The sequence below is a fragment of the Pan troglodytes genome, chromosome 21 (assembly GCF_028858775.2).
Source record: "Pan troglodytes isolate AG18354 chromosome 21, NHGRI_mPanTro3-v2.0_pri, whole genome shotgun sequence".
Classification (NCBI taxonomy): Eukaryota; Metazoa; Chordata; class Mammalia; order Primates; family Hominidae; genus Pan; species Pan troglodytes.
This window is the reverse complement of record NC_072419.2, coordinates 69,951,306-69,974,859: the sequence shown is the minus strand read 5'-3', so window position 1 is coordinate 69,974,859 and position 23,554 is coordinate 69,951,306. Positions and strand designations below refer to the sequence as shown.

General features: G+C 54.5%; 1 protein-coding gene and 1 long non-coding RNA gene across 12 annotated transcripts in view; one reads left to right on the top strand and one right to left on the bottom strand.

Annotated features, from left to right (window-relative positions):
• Positions 1 to 3,236: 3,236 nt before the first annotated feature.
• Positions 3,237 to 4,917, bottom strand: LOC107970097 (uncharacterized). The gene is made up of 2 exons (XR_001712385.4): positions 4,678 to 4,917; positions 3,237 to 3,876 (listed from the first exon to the last, which is right to left on the bottom strand). It is a non-coding gene; the product is annotated as an uncharacterized LOC107970097 (long non-coding RNA).
• Positions 4,918 to 4,944: 27 nt separating this feature from the next.
• GMEB2 (glucocorticoid modulatory element binding protein 2) overlaps positions 4,945 to 23,554 on the top strand; it is a 40,019-nt gene continuing 21,409 nt past the window's right edge. For 2 of the 11 annotated variants that reach the window (XM_063802749.1, XM_063802747.1), the window contains exons 1-3: positions 4,966 to 5,114; positions 12,301 to 12,608; positions 12,727 to 12,914. In XM_063802749.1, coding sequence (XP_063658819.1) covers positions 12,784 to 12,914 — 131 coding nt within the window. In that variant the 5' untranslated portion in view covers positions 4,966 to 5,114; positions 12,301 to 12,608; positions 12,727 to 12,783. Of the gene's footprint in view, positions 5,115 to 5,348; positions 6,576 to 12,300; positions 12,609 to 12,726; positions 12,915 to 23,554 lie in introns of those variants that run through there. The other 9 variants (XM_054674789.2, XM_063802748.1, XM_063802750.1 and 6 more) reach the window with 8 other exon arrangements.

The window sequence follows — 23,554 nt, the reverse complement described above, 5'->3', positions numbered from 1 at the left end:
TGCAGTGGCACAATTTCAGCTCACTGCAACCTCCTCCTACCAGGTTCAAGCGATCCTCCCACCTAGGCCTCCCAAGTAGCTGGGATTTCAGGTTGCACCACCATGCCCAGCTAATATTTGTATTTTTACTAGAGACGGGGTTTCACCATGTTGGCCAGGCTGGTCTCTAACTCCTGGCCTCAAGTGATCCTTCCACCTTGGCCTCTCAAAAGGCTGAAATTATAGCCACTGTTCCTAGCTCAGCATTTTCCATCTGGTGGATGTCCAAGTTTCTGAAAAATAACTCAAGAACATATGTTAAGCTGTTATATTTTAGTTTCCACAGGGAACCAAAACACCTTGTGACTCTGACTTACTTGGGAGACTATTGTGTTTTTGTTTTTGTTTTTGAGACAGAGTCTTGCTCTGTCGCCCAGGCTGGAGTGCAGTGGCGCGATCTCAGCTCACTGAAAGCTCCACCTCCCGGGTTCACGCCATTCTCCTGCCTCAGCCTCCCGAGTAGCTGGGACTATAGGCGCCCACCACCACGCCCGGCTAATTTTTTGTATTTTTAGTAGAGACGGGGTTTCACTATGTTAGCCAGGATGGTCTTGATCTCTTGACCTTGTGATCCACCCGCCTCGGCCTCCCAAAGTGCTCAGATTACAGGCGTGAGCCACTGCCCCTGGCCGGGAGACTATTGTTTAAGCTGTTTCTATCTTCTTCCTCATCAGATTGTTCCTTTGCCTGTCAAGGGTGGCGAGGTGCCTGGAATTTCCGTTAGAGGAACTCAGGACTCAAGATTCTTTTGTTTTGTTTTGAGACAGTCTTGCTCTGTCGCCCAGGCTGAAGTGCAGTGGTGTGATCTTGGCTCGCTGCAACCTCAGCCTCCTGGGTTTACATGATTCTCCTGCCTCAGTCTCCCAAGTAGCTGAGATTACAGGCGCCCGTCACCATGCCCGGCTAATTTTTTTGTATTTTTAGTAGAGACGGGGTTTCACCATTTAGCCAGGCTCGTTTTGAACTCCTGACCTCAAGGAATCTGCCCACCTCGGCCTCCCAAAGTGCTGAGATTACAGGTGTGAGCCACTGTACCTGGACCTTTTTTTACCTTTGGAGACAGACTCTTGCTCTGTTGCCCAGGCTGAGTGCAGTGGCACAATAACAGCTCACTTCAGCCTTGACCTCCTGGGCTCAAGTGATCCTCCCACCTCAGCCTCCTGAGTAGCTGGGACTACAGGCATGTGCTGCCACACCTGGCTAAGTTTTTAGCTTTTGCGGAGATGGGGTCTTGCTATATTGTCCAGGCTGGTCTCAAACTCCTGGACTCAAGCGATCCTCTTGCCTTGGACTTCCAAAGTGCTGGGCTTACAGGCATAAGCCACCATGCCCAGCCAACCCAGTTTCTCTACTTTAAAATTACCATCTTTCAGCCAGTTGCAGTGGCTCATGCCTATAATCCCAGCACTTTGGGAGGCCGAGGTGGGCAGATCACAAGGTCAGGAGTTCGAGACCAGCCTCACCAACATGGTGAAACTCCGTTTCTACTAAAAATACAAAAATTAGCTGGGCGTGGTAGCGTGCGCCTGTAATCCCAGCTAGTTGGGAGGCTGAGGCAGGAGAATCGCTTGAACCTGGGAGGCAGAGGTTTCAGTCAGCCAAGATCACGCTATTGTACTCCAGCCTGGGTGACAGAGTGAGACTCCATCTCAAAAAAAAAAAAAATTATCATCTTTCCCTTTGTAGTTAATAAATATGGCCAGACACGGTGGCTCACGTCTGTAATCCCAGCACTTTGGGAGGCTGAGGCGGGTGGATTACCTGAGATCAGGAGTTTGAGACCAGTCTGACCAACATGGTAAAACCCTGTCTCTACTAAAAATACAAAAAGTAACTGGGCATGATGGCACGTACCTATAATCCCGCCACTACACTCCAGCCTGGGTGACAAAGTGAGACTCCATCTCAAAAACAAAACAAAACAAACAAAAACAAAAACAGGCCTGGTGCACTGGCTCACGTCTGCCCGGAGGCAGAGGTTGCAGTGAGCTGAGATTGCACCATTGCCCTCCAACCTGGGCGACAGAGCGAGACTCTGTCTCAAAAAAAACCAAACCAAAAAAATCCCCAAAACAAAAATGATAAATATTTTAGAAGGAAGAATAGCCCCCCCACAGCCCTGCCCAAGATATTCACATCCTAACCCCTGGGATCTGTGAACGTTGGTTCCCAGCAAAGGGGAATTACAGCGACAGATGGAATGAAGGTCACTGGTCAGCCGACTCGGAGACAGGAGGTGCCCTGGGCCAGCTGGTGGCCCCATGTCATCACAAGGGGCCTTGACAGCAGATGAGGGAGGCAGGAGATCAGTGTCGGGGCCAACAGGGTGAGGACTCAACTGGCTTTGGCTGGCTTTCAGGTGTGGGATAGGCCACGAGACAAGGGGCTCAAGTGCTTCCAGAAACTGGAAAGGCCGGAACAGCTTCTCCCGTGGAGCTCCAAAAGCAATCGGCCCTGCAGACACCCTGATTTTGGCGGAGTGAGGCTGGGCTGGACTTCCGACCTACAGAACAGTTAGAGAATACATTTGCAGTTTTATTTATTTATTTTTTGAGACGGAGTCTCGCTCTGTTGCCTAGGCTGGAGTGCAGTGGCGCCATCTCGGCTCACTGCAAGCTTAGCTTCCTGGGTTCACGCCATTCTCCTGCCTCAGCCTCCCGAGTAGCTGGGACTACAGGCGCCCGCCACCACGCCTGGCTAATTTTTTGTATTTTTAGTAGAGAGGGGGTTTCACAGTGTTAGCCAGGATGGTCTCGATCTCCTGACCTCGTGATCTGCCCACCTTGGCCTCACAAAGTGCTGGGATTATAGGCGTGAGCCACCGCGCCCGGACACATTTGCATTTTTTAAAAATAGAGACAGTTCTGGCCATGTTGGTCTTGAACTCCTGGCCTCAAGCAATCCTGCCTTGGCCTCCCAAAGTGCTAGGATTATGGGCGTGAGCCTCCGCACTCAGCCTAAATTTGCATTTTTAAGGGACTAAGTTTGAGATAATTTGTTATGCCAGCAGTAGAAAGCTAAGTTATCTTGGAGGTGATTTTTCTTTTTTTTTAGATGGAGTTTCTCTCTTGGAGCCCCAGAGTGAAGGAGGCAGAACAGGCCCCAGGGCTCACCCCAGGCCGACCTCGGTGGGCTTGCGCAACACACAGGCATGATGTGGCCACTCTCCCATCCCCAGGCCCCCCTCAGCACTCCTCTTCGACTTTATTGACATTTATTTCCAAAACGTGAGAATAGGCAAACTCAGATAAATGACACACATAGACCGCGTGAACCCTCTCATATTTATCAGATAATAAAATAGTAGCACTGACAAAGGCTCAATTTTTTTTTTTATTCTTCCCCAGAGACAGGCTCACTCTGTTGCCCAGGCTGGTCTTGAACTCCTGGCCACAGGTGATCCTCCCACCTTGGTCTCCCAAAGTGTTGAGGTAAAAGGCATGAGTCACCGCACTCGGCCAATCTAATTTTTAAAAACACCTTTTCCTCACTGGCTGGAGCACGTTCTACTTTCCTGGGAACTGAATGAATGTGCAACTCTAATTACAGCCCCTCCGAAGTGCAATGGCTTGGGAAGCTCCCGTTCCGGGAGGCGGCCTGCAGAGCCCTCCTCCTACAAGTGTGAGCACAGGGTCAGGGTTCCATCCAAGCGAGCACCTGCTTCCTATTTTCCGACTAATTTTGGTCCCCTGATACGGAATCCGGGATCCTGCAGACAGGCAGCGGGTGACAGCAAGCACAAGGGTGTTCGATGACACCTGGAGAGGTCAGGAGAGCCAGTCTTGCGGTGCAGAGGAAGAAACCCAGCACAGAGGCCAACAGAGCCAGCCCCAGCCTCTGCCAATAAAACATACAAATGAGCCCTGGGGGCTGAAGGAGGGCCACAGGATCCAAGCTGGCTGCCGGATCCGAGTGGGATCGGGGTGCCGACTGTGGGACATGGGTGGGATGGGGTGTCGGCTGCGGGACTCGGGTGGGATCGGGGTGCGGGCTATGGGACTGGGGCGGGATCGGGGTGTCATCTATGGGATCGAGGTGCTGGCTATGGGACTGGGGTGGGATCGGGGTGCTGGCTATGGGACTGGGGTGGGATCGGGGTATCAGCTATGCTATGCGATCGGGGTGAGTGCCGGCTGTGGGACCGGGGGGCCGGCTGCGGGACTGGGGTGGGATCGGGGTGCCGGCTGTGGGACAGCGGTGGGATCGGGGTGGGTGCCAGCTGTTGGGCTGGGGTGGGATCGGGGTGCCAGCTGCGGGACTGGGGTGGGATCGGGGTGCCGGCCGTGGGACAGCGGTGGGACCGGGGTGTTAGCTATGGGATTGGAGTGGGTGCCGGCTGTTGGGCAGGGGTGGGATCGGGGTGTCGGCTGTGGGACTGCGATAGGATCGGGGTGCTGGTTGTGGGACTGGGGTGACAGCTTGAGGGGTGACCGAGCCCTCCCTCCCGGCCGCTCCCGGATGCCCCTCGCCCTCCACGCTGGGAGCGCCGTGGCTGGCTGAGCCTCTGGCATGTTCCGCGTGAGTCCGCGCACCCTACAGCGTCCTCCTCCACAGCCTCGTGTTCAGGCGTCCGCCCCGCAGGGGAGTCCCCTCGCGCCCATTCACACACAGCAGCGTCCGGGCGACGAGCGCCCGTACCTGGAGGCCTGAAGGTACCGCCCTGCCGCGCGTGGGCACTGCTCCCTGGCGCCGTCCGTCCACTGACCATCGTCCCTCGGCCCGGCCGCCCGCGCGGGGCAGGCAACGCCCGACCGGGGGCCTCGGGGACCAGGAGGAACCTGCGGCGTTAGGAGCTGACAGTGTCGGTCCGCGCACGCGCCCCGGGGCCCGTCGGGCCTTATTTCACGGCCCCGCCTTCCTCCTCCGCGAGCGCCAAATAAGTGTCCGGCCCTCCCAGCCCCGTGCGTGCGCGGCCCCGCCGCCTGCGTCACTAGGAAGCGCGCGCCCGCGCCGCCGCCGCCGCCGAATCCCCAACAAGGAGCGAAGCCCGCGGCCGCCGCCGCCGCCCGCCGCCGCCGCAGCTCCCGACGCCGCCGCCCCCGCCGGGCGCCCAAGAAGGCCCGGCGCGGCCCCAGGTAAGCGGCGCCGGCGAGCCCGCGGCCCCCCCGCGGCGAGGCCTCTCGCTCCGCTCACGCGCCGCCGTCCAGTCAGGGGTCCCTGCGGAGCGTCAGGACGTTACGGCGGGGGGAGGGGAGGGCCGGGGGAGGGGCGGCCGCGCGGGCGGCGGCGTCAGGCGCAACGGCGGCGTCAGGCGGGCGGCGCGGGCGGTGGCGGGCGCGGGCGGCGGCGCTTCCTGCCTCCATCTTGGCGCCGCGGGCGGGCGCGGGCTCGGCCTCCAGCGGCCTCCTCGGTGGACCCATCCCGGGGGGACCACGCCGCAGGGGTGCGACCCGCAGGGACCACCCCGCAGGCACCCGACCCGCAGGGACGCGACCCACAGGGACCACCCCGCAGGCACCCGACCCGCAGGGGCCACCCCACAGGGACGTGACCCGCAGGGGCCACCCCACAGGGACGTGACCCACAGGGACCACCCCACAGGGACGCGACCCACAAGGACCACCCCGCAGGCACCCGACCCGCAGGGACGCGATCCCCAGGGGCCACCCCGCAGGCACCCGACCCGCAGGGACGCGACCCATAGGGACCACCCCGCAGGCACCCGACCCGCAGGGACGCGATTCCCAGGGGCCACCCCGCAGGCACCCGACCCGCAGGGACGCGATTCCCAGGGGCCACCCCGCAGGCACCCGACCCGCAGGGACGCGACCCATAGGGACCACCCCGCAGGCACCCGACCCGCAGGGGCCACCCGGCAGGCACCCAACTCGCAGGGACGCGACCCGCAGGGACCACCCCACTGGGGCCCACCCTGAGGGACCACCCCACAGGGACGAGACCCACAGGGATCACCCCACTGGGACCCACTCTCAGGGACCTGACCCGCAGGGACCACCCCACAGGGGCCCGCGTCACTGTAGACTCACAGGCGGGACCTGGGTCTGTGTAGACCCATGGTGGTGTGGACCCTGTTGGTCGGAGCTGATTTGTTGTGGGCCCGTCGTCAGTCATGGCATGTTATGTATTTGGTTACTGTGTAATTCATGCGTGACTGAAAAGTCGTGACTGACTTTTCTGTTGAACCAGAATTCTCTTTCTTTGCTAACACTTCAAATACAACCGTTTCAATTACATCAGTGTTGACCGTGCCGGTCAAGAATACTAGTTTAAAAATATTTTCTTGGGCCAGGTGTGATGGTTCACACCTGTAATCCCACCACCTTGGGAGCCCGACATGGGCGGATCATGAGGTCAGGAGTTTGAGAGCAGCCTGGCTAACACGGTGAAACCCTGTCTCTACTAAAAATACAAGAGTTAGCCGGGCGTGGTGGTGTGCACTTGTAATCCCAGCTACTTGGGAGGCTGAGGCAGGAGAATTGCTTGAACCCAGAAGGCAGAGGTTGCAGTGAGTGAAGATGGTGCCATTGCACTCCAGCCTGGGTGACGGAGCAAGATTGCGTCTCAAAAAAATAAAAGTAAAATAAAATATTTTCTCATATCTGATTTACCTAATAATTTGGAAACTCACTTCACACTAGTGGGGAACCCAAGCCTTGGGATCAAAGCTGGGTGGGTCTTGGCTTCAACACAGAAGGGGCTGTGGAGAGGCCAGGTGTAGTGGCTCACACCTATAATCCCAGCACTATGGGAGGTCAAGGTGGGAGGATCACTGGAGGTCAGGAGTTCGAGACCAGCCTGGCCAACATGATGAAACCCCGTCTCTACCAAAAATGCAAAAATTAGCCAGGCGTGTTGGGTGCCTGTAGTCCCAGCTACTCGGGAGGCTGAGGCAGGAGAATCACTTCAACCCGGGAGGCGGAGGTTGCAGTGAGCCAAGATTTTGCCATTGCACTCCAGCCTGGGTGACAGAGCGAGACTCCATCTCAAAAAAACAAAGACGGAGCTGTGGAGAGAGGAGGGGGTGCTCGCCCTTGGGAAGGCAATAGGGCGAGGTGCTCTGTAGTGCTTCTTCTGTGTCTAAAGAGCATTGTATCAAGGACTTGCACTATTTTCTGTGAGGTAACTTTTGTGCATATTGCTTTGAACCTTTAATATAGTTGCCATTGGAGGCCAGGCTCAGTGGCTCACGCCTGTAATCCCAGCACTTTGGGAGGCAGAGGCGGGCGGATCACGAGGTCAGGAGATCGAGACTGTCCTGGCCAACATGGTGAAACCCCGTCTCTACTAAAAATACAAAAATTAGCCGGGCGTGGTGGTGAGCGCCTGTAATCCCAGCTACTCAGGAGGCTGAGGCAAGAGAATCACTTGAACCCGGGAGGCAGAGCTTGCATTGAGCCGAGATCGCGCCACTGCAGTCCAACCTGGGCTACAGAGCGAGACTCCGTCTCAAAAAAAGAATGTGTGTATGTATGCAGTTGCCATTGGAGAGGCTGGAATTCAGTTTTGTGCGTGGACATTGCGTAATCCTCTGCAAAGCCCTGAAGCTGTGACGAGGACCCCTGCCTGCAGTGAGGCTGTTGCCTCTTTGCAGCTCTCTGCTTAAATGACTTTAGTTGCCCCTGCTGAGCTTACCCTTACGAAAGCAGCCTCTCCTCAGTGAGAGTTAAACCCCGAGAAGTCAGCACGGGAGATCAGTAGTATTTTAAATGAAATTTTTATTTTTTAATTTTAATTTTTTTTTTTTTGAGACAGAGTCTCGCTCTGTTGTCTAGGCTGGAGTGCAGTGGCACAATCTTGGCTCGCTGCAACCTCTGCCTCCGGAGTTCAAGAGATTCTCCTGCGTCAGCCTCCCAAGTAGGTGGGATTACAGGCACCCGCCACCATGCCCGGCCAATTTTTTTTTTTTTTTTTTGTATTTTTAGTAGAGACAGGGTTTCATCATGGTGGCCAGGCTGGTCTTGAATTCCTGACCTCAGGTGATCCGCCCGCCTCGGCCTTCCAAAGTGATGGGATTACAGGCGTGAGCCACCACGCCTGGCCAAATTTTTGAATTTTTTTTTTTTTCTGAGACAGGGTCTTGCTCTGTCGCCCAGGCTGAAGTATAGTGGTGCAGTCTTGGCTCACTGCAGCCTCTGCCTCCCGGGTTCAAGCAGTTCTCTCACTTCAGCCTCCTGAGTAGCTGGGATTACATGGGCACACCACCACGCCCAGCTAATTTTTGTGTTTTCAGTAGAGACAAGGTTTTACCATGTTGGCCAGGCTGGTCTAACTCCTGACCTCAGGTGATCTGCTCGCCTCGGCCTCCCAAAGTGCTAGGATTATGGGTGTGAGCCACCACACCTGGCCTGAGTAAAATTTTAAAGTGGCTTTTTTTTTTTTAAGAGAGAGTCTCACTCTGTCACCCAGGCTTGAGTGCAGTGGCATGATCTTGGCTCACTGCAACCTCTGCTGCCCAGGTTCAAGCGATTCTCCTGCCTCAGCCTCCCAAGTAGCTGAGATTACAGGCACCTGCCACCGCGCCCGGCTAATTTTTGTATTTTTAGTAGAGATGGGGTTTCACCGTATTGATCAGGCTGGTCTTGAACTCCTGACCTCATGATCCACCCGCCGCGGCCTCCCAAAGTGCTGGGATTACAAGTGTGAGCCACCGCGCCTGGCCTAAAGTGGCTTTTTATTCATGTTTGTTTAAAGTTCTTTATTTTGAAGCCTAAGTCTACAACAACAAAGTTATGCTAGTGAAAACATTATATTTGAGAAATACGAAGTAAGTCCGCCAGTGTAAACGAATTCATCATTGTAACTTTCCTGGCTGAAAAGCGTCTGAAGACAGTCTTCAGAGACCCTGATGCCCTAATGGGAAATTGCCCACCAGTAGCTGGAGGGTTTGCCTGTGAGCCCCCTTTCCCCTTAGGCGCTCTGTCCTAGATGGCCGCCATTTAAATTGAGTGACAGTAAACGGCTCATCATGTTCCAGGATGTTCTTAATTTGTAAAAAATTTTTTTTCCTCATTTAAACAATGCATTTTCCTTCCATCACTCATTTTCGATACCCTCCTGAAACAGGAAACGGGGAATAGTTTCTTGTCCCTCGCACTTGGTCCTTAGTGCTTGTGTTTAGATGTGTTCTGTGAATACTTTGAGTAGTGTTCCTGTGGAGCCCTCACTGGTGTTCTCTGGGCTCTGGGCGCTGCCCCTTCTTACCCTAAACCTACCACGGCCCTCCCCGCCACTCACCGTCCGCCACACTCCCTGCTCTCCCAGGCCAGGCTGGCATCAGTAACGCGTGCGGGGTCTTTGCTGCGGGTGGTACCCAGCTCCCCACGGTTTCTTTTTGCTTCCTTTTCTTTGAGAATGGGTCTTTCCTTCATGGTGTTTAACCACCATCCCCTCTGTTCAGATCACCTACATTTCTTGGTTCCTTGGATCTCTGGTCAAGGGTTACTTCAGAGACTGGCTGCCATTTGCGATTGGTGGCCCAGGAAATCGTAGCTTTCTTTTCTCCCCTTTGTCTTGCCTGTGGCCCTTTACCTTGGAGTTGTGTGGAGAGCCATGCCCAGGCAGGAAGAAGTAGAGCCCCCTGGTCCAGTGCACACCCAGACAAAAGGCAGCCTGTGGAATGGAGGAAAAGAAGCTAGGGTGGCCTGAGGACCTTTTGTTCTTTTGTGGACTTCCTCTCCCTAAGACATTCAGAAAAATGTTCCCATGCTAGAAAATGTCGGTTGAGTAAGATTTAGCAAGAACCTTGAGACCTGAAGGCACATTTTGTGATCGATTGTTCAGTTTGGGTGAGTTAGTTCTGGCATTGAAGGCATAATTGCAGAGGCCTGGCTGGGCTATGAGTGCCTCCCCTTAGTGAGTGCAGGGCCAGACTCTCCGCAGGGGACCACTGCGTGCCAGGTTGGGGTGGACCCACTCCTGTCCTTAGACACACTTGTTTGTTACAGTCCTAGGGGCAGGTGATGTTATTTTTATATTAACAATGATGATTTTAAAAGTTCTGGAAGATTTTATTTTCTTTCTTTTTTCTTTTCGTTCGTTCTTTTTTTTGTGACAAGGTCTTGATCTGTTGCCCAGGCTGGAGCGCAGTGGCACAACCATGGCTCACTGCAGCCTTGACCTCCTGGGCTTAAGTGATCCTCCTGCCTCAGCCTCCAGAGTAGCTGCAACTACAGGCGTGCACACCACCATGCCTGGCTATTTTTTATTATTTATTTAGCAGAGATGGGGTGTTGCTGTGTTGCCCAGGCTGGTCTCAAACCCCTGAGCTCAAGCATTCCTCTTGCCTTGGCCTCCCAAAGTCCTGGGATTACAGGTGTGACACCATGCCTGGCCATGAAAATTTTTCTTTGTTTAAAAAGTTTTTATATTCTGTACTTTCTAGTCTATATCTAATCCTAATGAGTCATTCTATTATAGTAGCATTACAGTGTTTTTATTACGGTAAAATATACATAACATAAAATTTAACCATTTTAAACTTTTTTTTTTTTTTTTTTGAGACGGAGTTTCGCTCTTGTTGCCCAGGCTGGAGTGCAGTGGCACGATCTCGGCTCACTGCAACCTCTGCCTCCTGGGTTCAAGCAGGTCTCCTGCCCCAGCCTCCCAAGTAGCTGGGACTACAGGTGCCTGCCACCATGCCTGGCTAATTTTTAGTATTTTTAGTCAAGACGGGATTTCACTGTGTTGGCCAGGATGGTCTCGAACTCCTGACCTCAGGCGATCCGCCCCCACTTCAGCCTCCCAAAGTGCTGGGATTACAGGCGTGAGCCACCACGCCCAGCCCATTTTAACTGTTTTTAAATGTGTGGTTCAGCACCATTCAGAACAGCCACAGTGATTGTGCAGCCATCACCGCCGTCCATTTCCAGAGCTTTTCATCATCCCAAACAGAAATTCTGTACTCATTAAAGAACAACTCCCTGTACTCCCTCCCCCAGCCCCTGGTCACTTCTGTTCTACTTTCTTTCTTTTTCGTTTTTTGAGAGAGTTCTCACTCTGTTGCCCAGACTGGAGTGCGGTGGTGTGATCACAGCTCATTGCAGCCTCAATCTCCTAGGCTCAAACGATCCTCCAGCCCCGCCTTCCGAGTAGCTGAGACTATCCCAGCTTTGTGTATTTTCTTTTGGTTGTCGTTTTTAATTTTCACATTTCTGTTTGCTTATAACTCCTCTTTCTATACCAAGATTTTCTTTCCACTTGGTTGAGAATGTTTGCTTTCCTCTTGGAGCTGGTCCGATAGCACCTGAAAGTCTCTGGATTCTGCGTTCAAGAGCCAGCTTCTCTTGTGTATTTGTTCCTTTGAGAATCAACCAGACTACCCTTTGCCAGGAAGTTTGATCGTGTTCTGGATGCTTTGACTACTATGCTATGGACTCTAGGTCTTGTTTTAAGTTTCACAGAGAATGTAGACTTTTTTTTTTCATAGCGAGAAATCGACCTGGTTAGGTTCAGGCTGCAAATTTTGCACCCCGTTCCTGTGTCTGTGTTCGTAGGCCAGTTTATTTTAGAGACTTTCCAGTGCACTGTGGATCTGTCCCATATGCGCCATTGGGGCCCATCTGAGACCTGGGCAGTGGCCTATCCTGTAGGTCAGTTTTCTTCCCTTTGCCCTTTAGGGTTAGGACCACGTAGAGACTGTCTTGGGATGACCCAGGCGCTCACACACAGCTGTGTGCCATCCTCTCTTCTCCCCTCTCCTCTTGTCGCCTCCCCCACACTCTGACTCCAGGCTCGTTGCCCTCTGGCTGGAAACCAGGGGCTTTTGTGTTCCCTGTGCTAGGTAGGGGATGGAGAGTGAGAGGGCAACAGGGAGCCCCCACACTCTTGGGCCACCATTCCTTTAGTCAGGAGGAAGATTGCCCTGTCTCCAAGCTTTTTGGGCCAGGACAGCCATTATCACCGGGTTTTAGCAGGGGTTGGACTTGCTGAAGGCAAAGCCAGGAAAGACAAAATAATAATAATTTTTAAACCTGGGGCAGGCCAGGCCAGGCACGGTGCCTCACACCTGTAATCCCAGCACTTTGGGAGGCCAAGGTGAGTGGATCACCTGAGGTCAGGAGTTTGAGACCAGCCTGGGCAACATGGTGAAACCTGTAATCCCAGCAATTGGAGAGGCTGAGGCAGGAGAATCACTTGAACCCAGGAGGTGGAGCTTGCAGTGAGCCGAGATCGTGCCATTGCATTCCAGCCTGGGCGACAGAGCGAGACTCCGTCTCAAAAAAAACCCAAAAACCCAAAAAAACCCAGGGCGTTTCCCTCCTCTCTTTCTGTCTTGAATGGCTTTCCCTTCCCGTTCCACAGACCAGCGAGGACTTCTTGGAGTGCTTTCTGCACCTGAAACTCAGTTCAGGGATTGGGGCTGGCTTTGAGTTCAGGCCAGGAGAGACGGAAGAACTGGCAAGCCGGGAGCCTGCGTCCAGGGAAGTTGCTTGGAATTCCAGGCCCCTCCTGTCCTCCTGCTCTGAGCCCCACGTGGAGGGAGTGGCTCTGTGCTTTCTACCCAAGGGTTTCGGCTTATCCAGTGGGAAAAACGGGTGGAGTGCGCTTACACCACCCTCGGAACCAGAGCCTGGAGTAGCCCTTCTGTTGCCGCTCGTTTTTGTCAGGAGGTAGCAGTCTGGGACTCAAGGGTGGGTCTTTGGAGCTGATTAGAGATGCCTTTGTGAGTGCTATGTTGTGTGGATGTGGAGATGACTCCATCCCTGTGCCCTGCCTTGCTTCCTCCAGGACTTGGGACCCTGGAGGACTGACGCTGCTGGCCTGGGCGTCCCCTTCCGCTGAGCCATGGCGACTCCCGACGTGAGTGTGCACATGGAGGAGGTGGTGGTTGTGACAACTCCGGACACTGCAGTGGACGGCAGTGGTGTGGAGGGGGTGAAGACCGTGTTGGTGACGACCAACTTGGCCCCTCACGGGTAAGCTCAGGCCTCGGTGCCATTGGGGCTGATGGGGGCTTGGGTTGGGCTGTCCTTGGCACAGCTGGCATTAACGTAGTAAGGGACAAGTGTCAGGATTTTTCCAGTTCCAGTTCTTCTGAGACTGGACTCAAATGTGTGTGTAAGTAGAGAGCGAAGAAAAGCAGAAATGGCACGGGGACCAGAAGACCCAGCTGCAGCTGCGGGGAGGCCTCCCATACCTGCACGGCCACGTGGCTCCACGTCCTGAAAGGCCGTGATTTCTCATGTGAGAGGGAGTGGTAGGGATGTCAGAGAGCTGGCCTTTCATAAATGAAGTGGAGAGTCAGTGATTTTCTTGACAGTCTTCATGAAACTGTGAGTGTTTTCTTCCTCATCTCTGTACCAGATGTCCGATTCAAATGTTAGTTGGCAAAAACGCTAACATTTGCCCAAACTGCCAGCTTTGTTTTGCTGCCCGTAGGTGGAACTGCTAGGAGGTGGCAGAGCTGCTCCTGCTGTGAGCCGGTGTCACTCCTGCCTCTGCTGGGGTGAAATAAAGGCAGAGTCAGCCCCGGGCAGTCCCAGGCTGCCATCCTTATTCTTCCTCCCCAGAGGGCTCTGGGGCTCTGGGCTGGGGCAGTCTTCCCGTTGGTCTCATCCTTGCTGTGTCTCATGTGTGGCATCTTCATGCTGACCTAGCATATCACTGAGCATGAGCTTTTGACTTTCTCACCGTTTGACAGAGGACGACTCTAGACTGCCAACCCCTGTGCGGTGCAGGTCAGACCTCCCTTGGTGGACAGCGTGCAGGCAGCTGCTGCCTGGGAGGACCTGGCCCTGAGTTCCTTCCTGCCTTTCTTCCCTTGCTGTGGAGCCTGTTGTTGGACCCGAGGCTTTGACCTCCCTCCTGCATGTCAGGGTGGTGGAGGCTGTTGTGCGATCACAGAGCAAGACATGGACCTGTGTGGGTTCCTGGTGTGAGGTACCCTGTCCTCTCCTGTCTTATCCACAGAGCTGGTGGCCATGTCTGGAAATGCAGGAGTATCTGAGTGGGACCTGCTAGCTGGATGTTCACACCTCCATTCTCCTTTTTCCTTTGTCAGCACCTTGGCGCACAGCTTCCGTGTTTTCTGGGCATGTGTCCATGATGTTCCCAGACATCTCCAACCCCACACCTCCCCACTCTTGCCCAGAGAGGCAGTGCCCAAGTCCCTCCCTTGGGGCACCGTGGCCGCGGCTGCCGGGGTGGCGTCCACGTCTCCTCAGCTGAGCCCTGACGTGGCCTGCAGTGAGTAGTGTGGCAGCAGTGACCCTTGGTCAGAGAAGTCCACGCGGCTTTCTCATGGCGCCCCAGGGCTACTGCGAGGAGCCCAGGGTCATTTCTGACCTCGGGAGAGGCTGCTCTGATCCCAGCTGAGCCCAGCTTTCGTGTCACCCACCCAGGCGTCTGGGTGGAAGCAGCCTCGGGGTAGGCCCAGTCCCATATCCAACTCTCCTCACCCGAGCCCTGACACCGTGGCCGCGGCTGCCGGGGTGGTGTCCAGGTCACCTCACCTCACCCGAGCCGTGACACCGTGGCCGCGGCTGCCGGGGTGGTGTCCAGGTCACCTCACCCGAGCCGTGACACCGTGGCCGCGGCTGCCAGGGTGGTGTCCAGGTCACCTCACCTCACCCGAGCCGTGACACCATGGCCACTGCTGCCGGGGTGGTGTCCAGGTCACCTTACCTCACCCGAGCCGTGACACCGTGGCCACGGCTGCCGGGGTGGTGTCCAGGTCACCTCACCCGAGCCATGACACCGTGGCCGCGGCTGCCGGGGTGGTGTCCAGGTCACCTCACCCGAGCCATGACACCGTGGCCGCGGCTGCCGGGGTGGTGTCCAGGTCACCTCACCTCACCCGAGCCGTGACACCGTGGCCGCGGCTGCCGGGGTGGTGTCCAGGTCACCTCACCCGAGCCGTGACACCGTGGCCGCGGCTGCCGGGGTGGTGTCCGAGTCACCTCACCCGAGCCCTGACACCGTGGCCGCGGCTGCCGGGGTGGTGTCCAGGTCACCTCACCCGAGCCGTGACACCGTGGCCGCGGCTGCCGGGGTGGTGTCCAGGTCACCTCACCCGAGCCCTGACACCGTGGCCGCGGCTGCCGGGGTGGTGTCCAGGTCACCTCACCCGAGCCCTGACACCGTGGCCGCGGCTGCCGGGGTGGTGTCCAGGTCACCTCACCCGAGCCGTGACACCGTGGCCGCGGCTGCCGGGGTGGTGTCCAGGTCACCTCACCTGAGCCCTGACACCGTGGCTGCGGCTGCCGGGGTGGTGTCCAGGTCACCTCACCTGAGCCCTGACACCGTGGCCGCGGCTGCCGGGGTGGTGTCCAGGTCACCTCACCTCACCCGAGCCGTGACACCGTGGCTGCGGCTGCCGGGGTGGTGTCCAGGTCACCTCACCCGAGCCGTGACACCATAGCCGCGGCTGCCGGGGTGGTGTCCAGGTCACCTCACCCGAGCCGTGACACCGTGGCCGCGGCTGCCGGGGTGGTGTCCGAGTCACCTCACCCGAGCCCTGACACCGTGGCCGCGGCTGCCGGGGTGGTGTCCAGGTCACCTCACCTGAGCCCTGACGCCGTGGCCGCGGCTGCCGGGGTGGTGTCCAGGTCACCTCACCTGAGCCCTGACGCCGTGGCCGCGGCTGCCGGGGTGGTGTCCAGGTCACCTCACCTGAGCCCTGACGCCGTGGCTGCGGCTGCCGGGGTGGTGTCCAGGTCACCTCACCTCACCTGAGCCGTGACACCGTGGCTGCGGCTGCCGGGGTGGTGTCCAGGTCACCTCACCTCACCCGAGCCGTGACACCGTGGCTGCGGCTGCTGGGGTGGTCTGGTCCAGCACCGGATTGGGACCTTCAGTATCCTGAGCTCTAGGCCTTTCTTCCTGATCTGGTCTGACTCCCCAGACGGTGTGTGTCTTAGTCTGCTCGGGCTGCCGTAGACTGCGTGGCCTGAACAGCAAAGAGTTATTTTCTTACAGTTCTGAAGGCTGAAGTCCAAGATCAAGGTCTGCCAGGTTCCGCTTTTGGGAGGACTCACTTTCTACCTTGCAGATGGCTGACTTCTTGCTGTGTCCTCATGATGGAGAGGGAGGGAGAGAGAAAGATCTTTCTCTTTCACTTCTTAGAAGGTCACGGTTGGCCAGGCGTGGTGGCTCATGCCTGTAATTCCAGCACTGCGGGAGGCCAAGGGAGACAGATCACTTGAGCCCAGTTCAGGACCAGCCTGGGCGACATGGCAAAACCCCATCTCTACAAAAAACACAACGCACCACCAGCTGGGCGTGGTGGTAAGCACCTGTAGTCCCAGCTACTCAGGAGGCTGAAGCAGGAGGATCACCTGAGCCCAGGAGTTGGAGACAGCAGTGAGCCGTGATCGTGCCACTGTACTCCAACCTGAGTGGTAGAGTGAGACCCAGTCTCCAAAAAAAAAAAACCACTAGAAGGTCAAAGTCTTACTGGATGAGGGCCAACTTATATGACCTCATTTAAATTATCTCCTGAAGACCCCATCTTTAAATACAGTCACACTGGGGATGAGGCCTTCAACATATGAATTTTACGGGGGACACAGTTCAGGATAATGCCTTCCCCTGGCTCTCAGGGTCCTGTAGGCAGGGGCCTGCCTCCACCTCTCAGGGTCTTCTGCCAGGTGGGGCTGAGGATGGCCGGTAGCTGCATGGGTGAGGGTGAGACATCTTTTGGTTGCCCTCCTTTCCCTCATTCCTGCTGGCAGAGGTAGTTGATGTGCCAGGCCTCTAGATTTAGGGATTTGGGGTATAAACTGAGCATCAGTCATCTCCCCACGGCCAGCCTCTGCCTCTCAGTCTGCGCCTTGCTGCTCTCTGTGTCTGCGCGCACCCTCCTGCTCCTCGCTTCTGGGTTTACGCTTTGGAAGCTCTTCCCTCTGCATTGTTGTGATGACTTCCATGAGGAGCCTATTCACGTGTGTGTTATTTTTATTTTTTTTTGAGATGGAGTCTCGCTCTTGTTGCCTAGGCTGGAGTGCAGTGGCGTGATCTCGGCTCACTACAACCTCTGCCTCCCGGGTTGAAGCAATTTTCCTGCCTCAGCTTCCCAAGTAGCTGGCACTATAGGTGTGTGCCACCACATCCAGCTCATTTTTGTATTTTTAGTAGAGACGGGGTTTCACCATGTTGGCCAGGCTGGTCTCAAACTCCTGACCTTAGGTGATCTGCCTGCCTCAGCCTCCCAAAGTGCTGGAATTACAGGCGCGAGCCACTGTACCCGGCCCACATGTGTGTGTCTAATTTGCCATTTTATCAGGAAGTTTGTACAGCCTTTAAAAAATTAAATATAACCATTTTTATTACAAAATATATATGGTAGAAAATTATTTCATAGCTAGAATTATTTAGAAAGAAAAAGAAAATTAGAAAATACTGATAAGCAAAAATTCAAAAAGGCCATATTACTACTACCTAGAGATTCCTACTGTCAGAATAGATCTTTCCAGATGTTCTGTTTATATCGAAACATACAAATTTTTCTTTCCTTAAACCTTTTTATTATTAAACACACGTACATGTTGAAAAGCACCCCAGGTGCTCATGTTCCGCTGAATGAACCCCCACAAAGGGAGCATGGGGCGTCGCCACACCGTGGAGCCCTGCACGTGCCCCTCGCGTTCCCAGCACGAGACCCCACTGTGCACACGGCTTCCATTCTGGTTTGGCTTTAATTAATGATCTTTGTCTTTCCATGTTGATGAATTTTCATCTCTTCTAATATTCAATTCAAATTTAAATTTCTTCCTATGTTGGCCAGGCCTGGTGGCTCCTGCCTGTAATCCGAGCACTTTGGGAGGCTGAGGTGGGAGGGTTGCTTGAGCCCAGGAGTTGAGACCAGCCCGAGCAACATAGTGAAACCTCGTCTCTACAAAAAATATAAAAATTATTTGGGTGTGGTGGCATGCACCTATGGTCCCAGCTGCATGGGAGGTTGAGGCGGGAGGATTGCTTGAGCCCGAGAGAGGTTGAGGCTGCAGTGAGCCAAGGTCATGCCACTGCACTCCAGCCTGGGTGACAGGGTGAGATCCTGTCTCAAAAAAAAAGAAAAAAGGAAAAGTTTCTTTCCCCGCAAAGTGGCTTTTACTGTTGGTTTGTCCAAGTTGGAGACCATCCCATTTAGTCCTCATATTGCCCATTAGCATGTGACTCAGAAAAGTCTCTTTTTCGTGAACTGGCTCAACGAGGAGACTGGGCCAGATGTCCTGCAGGTGCCTTGCTGGGTTTGGAGGATCACAATTCACTACAGCAGCTGAGTCGTGCCTAGGCTCCAGTCTACAAAGCCAGGGTGTAGGGACCAGCCCCACAGGGTTGGTGGGTTTTCTCCTTGTATGCGGAGATGAGAGAGTGTAGAAATAAAGACACAAGACAAAGATAAAAGAAAAAGACAGCTGGGCCTGGGGGACCACTACCACCAAGACGCGGAGACCGGTAGTGGCCCCGAATGCCAGGTTGCACTATTTATTGGATACAAGACAAAGCGGCAGGGTAAGGAGTGTGAGCCATGTCCAGTGATAGGTAAGGTCATGTGGGTCACATGTCCACTGGATAGGGGGCCCTTCCCTTCCTGGCAGCTGAGGCAGAGAGAGAGGAGAGAGAGAGAGAGACCGCTTACGCCATTATTTCTGCTTATCAGAGACTTTCAGTACTTTCACTAATTTGCTGCTGCTATCTAGAAGGCAGAGCCAGGTGCACAGGATGGAACATGAAGGCAGACTAGCAGCGTGACCACTGAAGCACAGCATCACAGGGAGACGGTTAGGCCTCCGGATAACTGCGGGCAGGCCTGACTGATGTCAGGCCCTCCACAAGAGGTGGAGGAGTAGAGTCTTCTCTAAACTCCCCCGGGGAAAGGGAGACTCTCTTTCCTGGTTTGCTAAGTAGCGGGTGTTTTTCCTTGACACTGATGCTACCGCTAGACCACGGTCCACTTGGCAACGGGCGTCTTCCCAGATGCTGGCGTTACCACTAGACCAAGGAGCCCTCTGGTGGCCCTGTCCAGGCATAACAGAAGGCTCTCACTCTTGTCTTCTGGTCAGTTCTCACTATGTCCCCTCAGCTCCTATCTCTGTATGGCCTAGTTTTTCCTAGGTTATGCTTAGGCAAGGATTATTATAATATAGGAATAAAGAGTAATTGCTACAAACTAATGATGAATGATATTCATATATAATCATTTATGATCTATATGTAGTATATTCTTATTTTATGCATTTTATTACACTGGAACAGCTCGTGCCCTCGGTCTCTTGCCTCGGCACCTGGGTGGCTTGTCGCCCATACCAGGGTCCATCTGATGGAGTGGGTGTTGCCCAGTCTGACAAATGCAGGGCGGCCTTCACATCCTAGGGGGTCCCTTTACCCTGCCCTGCTCTGCACTCTTCCCTCCCCCTCCTGTCCAGACCACCCACATGTTAGACTCTCACACCCAAGAGAAGTCTCATGAACATGTCGCAGGAGCATCAAGGACACTGGAGTTACCCATTTGAAATGTGGAGAGTTCAACATTAAGTAAATTTTTATTGATAAACAAAAATGGGCCAGGCGCAGTGGCTCACACCTGTAATCCCAGCACTTTGGGAGGCCAGGGTGGGTGGATCGCTTGTCAGGAATTTGAGACCAGTCTGGCCAACATGGTGAAACCCCGTCTCTACTAAAAGTACAAAAATTAGCCAGGCGTGGTGGCGGGCGCCTGTAATCCAGCTGGGAGGCTGCAGCAGGAGAATTGCTTGAACCAGGGAGATGGAGGTTACAGTGAGCCGAGATTGTGCCACTGCACTCCAGCCTGGGTGACAGAGCGAGACTCAGTCTCAAAAAAAAAAAAAAAAGAAAACAAAAGTGTTGTAGTAATAAAATCCTGCACAGTTGTCTTCGTACACAGTTGTGGCTTAGAGCTCTCCTCTGTGGGTGTCTTGCCGGCTGGTGGCAGTGACGGACCAGGGCAGTCGCAGACACAGGCGCACGGCTGGCGCAGTGCCCTGGAGGCTGGTGTCCCACTTGCTGTCTTGGTTTCCTGTGGTCACTGTGGAAGGTGGCTCCTGTAGGTTAGCTTTGCTTTATGAACACTGAGTAGGAGCTTTTTTTCTAGGATGTTAAAAGAATTTGCTCACATCTTATGCTTGAGTTAACTCTTTGAAGAACAGTGAGAAGTAGAGAGGAAATAATTGCCAAGTTCTCTTGCTTGCTCTGTTTATGATTGTGTCAGTTTTCTTTTGCTGTTTAAGAAAACACCCAATGGCAGGCACCTGTAGTCCCAGCTACTCGGGAGGCTGAGGCAGGGGAATGGCGTGAACCCGGCGGGGCAGAGCTTACAGTGAGCCAAGATTGCGCCACTGCACTCCAGCCTGGGCAACAGAGTGAGACTGCGTCTCCGAAAAAAAAAAAAAGAAAAAGAAAGAAAGAAACCACCCAAAACTTAGTGGCTTAAGACAAGACATAGTTATTATTTTTTTAAATTCTGTTGGTTGGTTCGTGGTTCTGCTGGTCTGGGCCAGCCTCACCAACCCCTGTCGTCAGCTGACAGCTTGGCAAGGACCTGCTGGTCTGGGTGGCCTTGGCCACAGGGGTCTCTGGAGGGAGGCAGTCTGAAGCACAGGTAGGCTCGGCTGGGTGGCTCTCCTCTGCTTTGCCAGGTCTGTGATCCTCCACCTGGAGGCCTGGACTTCTTTGCCCGGCAAGCCCACAGTTGCAGAGGAAAGTGGGCCTCCTGCTCGCTTCTGTTGCCTTGATTGACGCAAGCGACATCACCAAGCGCTGGGTCGAGGGCGGAGCTAAGACCGCCTCTTGGTAGGAAGTTACAAAACGTTGAGATCATTTCTGTGGCCACAGAATGACATTTCCATTCGTCCGCCTCCCGCCTTTTCCTGGGCCTTCCCAGCTCACCCCTTGTGGCCACATCGGGTCTGGGTGTGGCTGGGGCTTCTTGGTTATGGCATGTCTTGATCCAGAGACTGGTGAACTAAAACCTCGCGACTTCCCCTCCCCTACTGAGCGTGCGGTGGCAGACAAGACAGGACGGGCTCCAGGGCAGGTGGCTTGTTCGAAGGCGCCTCACTGATCCAAGATGGGGCAGGGTGGCCCTTTGGCCAGATGCGGCCAGAAAGCTTTCTAAGGTGTGAGGGAAGAGTGACAACCATAGCCCAGGTTGGTCTTTATTCTGAGACCATCTCTTTTTTAAATTTTCTATTTTTTATATTTTTTCCTTTCTTATATTTCTGTGGGTCAGAACCATTTTTTACCTTGACAGAGTCTTTTGCCAGTGGAGAAACTGGAGACATGAAATGATTTTTTGTTTTTCGAAACAGAGTCTCGTTCTGTTGCACAGACTGGAGTGCAGTGGCACAGTCACGGCTCATGGCAGCCATGACCTCCTGGGTTCAAGGAATCCTCCTGCCTCAGCCTCCTGAGTAGCTGGGACTCTACAGGCATGTGCCACCATGCCCGGCCCCGTGTAGATTTTTAGTACAGTGCTGGGACTGCAGGCATGTGCCACCACGCCGGGCTAATGGGCTCTCGCTGTGTTGCCCAAGCTAGTCTTGAACTCCTGGACTCAAGCAGTCCTCCCACCTCAGCCTCCCGAAGCACTGGGGTTACAGGCTTGAGCCACCACGTCTGGCCGATGCAAAACAATTTGATTCCCTGGGGATTCCTTGTTTGGAGAAGAACCTTCTAGCTCCACTGTGTCTGGAATGTTCCTTGCGAGATCACACTAGTCAGATGTGTTTCCTTTTTTTTTTGAGACCAAGTCTCACTCTGTCACACAGGCTGGAGTGCAGTGGCATGATCTCAGCTCACTGCAGCAGCCTCCACCTCCCGGGTTCAAGTAAATCTCTTGCCTCAGCCTCCTGAATAGCAGGGATTACAGGCACCCGCCACCACGCCTGCCTAAATTTTGTATTTTTCGTAGAGACAGGGTTTCACCATATTGGCCAGGCTGGTCTTGAACTCCTGACCTCAAGTGATCCACCACCTTGGCCTCCCAAAGTGCTGGGATTATAGGCATCAGCCACCACGCCCAGCCTGTTTCTTCTCTTTTAAATTGCTGTGGCGTAAGGTCCTGCCAAGGTTTCCTCTGCCTCATGGCACAGTGGCCCCTTCCACACACAAGAGCTGGGTCTGGGATGGCATTTGTGCCCTTAGCCTGTGCCCTCTCCCCACGCAGAGGCAGCGCTGTGTGTCCCAGGCTGGGGACAGCAGTGCTTGTTTCTGGCAGTTTCTGAATTAGCCATGCTTGCAGCCTAACAAACCACCGCAGAGCTTGGTGGCTTAAAGCAGCAGACACTGGTCATTTCTTAAGGTTTTCGGGCCTGGGCTGGTGCTGCTGGGCCTTGCCGGGGGGTCCAGGCTGGGCTCACTTGCATATCCGGGCATTGGTGGGCTGGCCGAGGCTCTGCATGTGGTCCTCATCTGCCAGGACACCTGCCTGGGTGTGCTTAGCAGGAGGAGAGCCAGAGTCCTTGTAGGGCCTCGTCACAGCCTCTTGGTCAAAGCTCTTCAAAGCTTGGCCCAAAGTCAAGTGGAGGGGGTGGGAAATAGCCCCCCGTCTTGATGGAGGGAGCCATGAAGGACCAGAGGGCATTTTTCAGTCTGCAGTTGCTTTGCCAGGACGCCAAGGCTCTGCCCTCGCGGGACAGTGGCTTATGGAGCAGTGGAGAGTCTGCATGCGCCTTCTCCTCTGAGAAGAGAACCCCACGTGGCAGCTGAGGCAGGGCTGTCTTGAAGGACTTAAAGATCCTCTTCTTTTTTGTGGGGAATTAAATCTGTTCTTCTACCATCTGGAAATTGAGACTTCCTCTTGCTACATGTTTTTTTGGTTTTGTTTTCTTTTTTTGAGACAGATTCTCACTCTGTCGCCCAGACTGGAGTGCAATGGCGCGATCTCGGCTCACTGTAACCTCCACCTCCCGGGTTCACGCCATTCTCTTGCCTCAGCCTCCCGAGTAGCTGGGCCTACAGGCGCCCACCACCACGCCCGGCTAATTTTTTGTATTTTTAGTAGAGACGGGGTTTCACCATGTTAGCCAGGATGGTGTCGATCTCCTGACCTTGTGATCCGCCCGCCTCGGCCTCCCAAAGTGCTGGGATTACAGGTGTGAGCCACCGTGCCTGGCTGGTGTGCGTGTGTTTTTAAGCAAACTTCTGGAAGTTTAGAAGTGCACACATCATACAGTTGGCTGTTGTGAGGTGCACAGCTGGGAACCCCACCCAGACCTCTCCCAGCTTGTCCACATCATCTCCCCAGAGGCAGCTGCCTGCACAGGTTCCAGAAACTGGAGACTTGTTCCCTGTTTCAGACAACCCTCATGCCAGTGTGGGAACACCATGTCTGCAGGATTAATTTCTAGAAATGGAGGTGGAGTCAGAGGGGCATGTTTCTAGAAATGGAGGTGGGGTCAGAGGGGCATGTTTCTAGATATGGAGGTGTGGGTCAGAGGGACATGTTTCTAGAAATGGAGGTGGGGTCAGAGGGGCATGTTTCTAGAAATGGAGGTGTGGGTCAGAGGGGCATGTTTCTAGAAATGGATGTGTGGGGTCAGAGGGACATGTTTCTAGAAATGGAGGTGGGTCAGAGGGGCATGTTTCTAGAAATGGA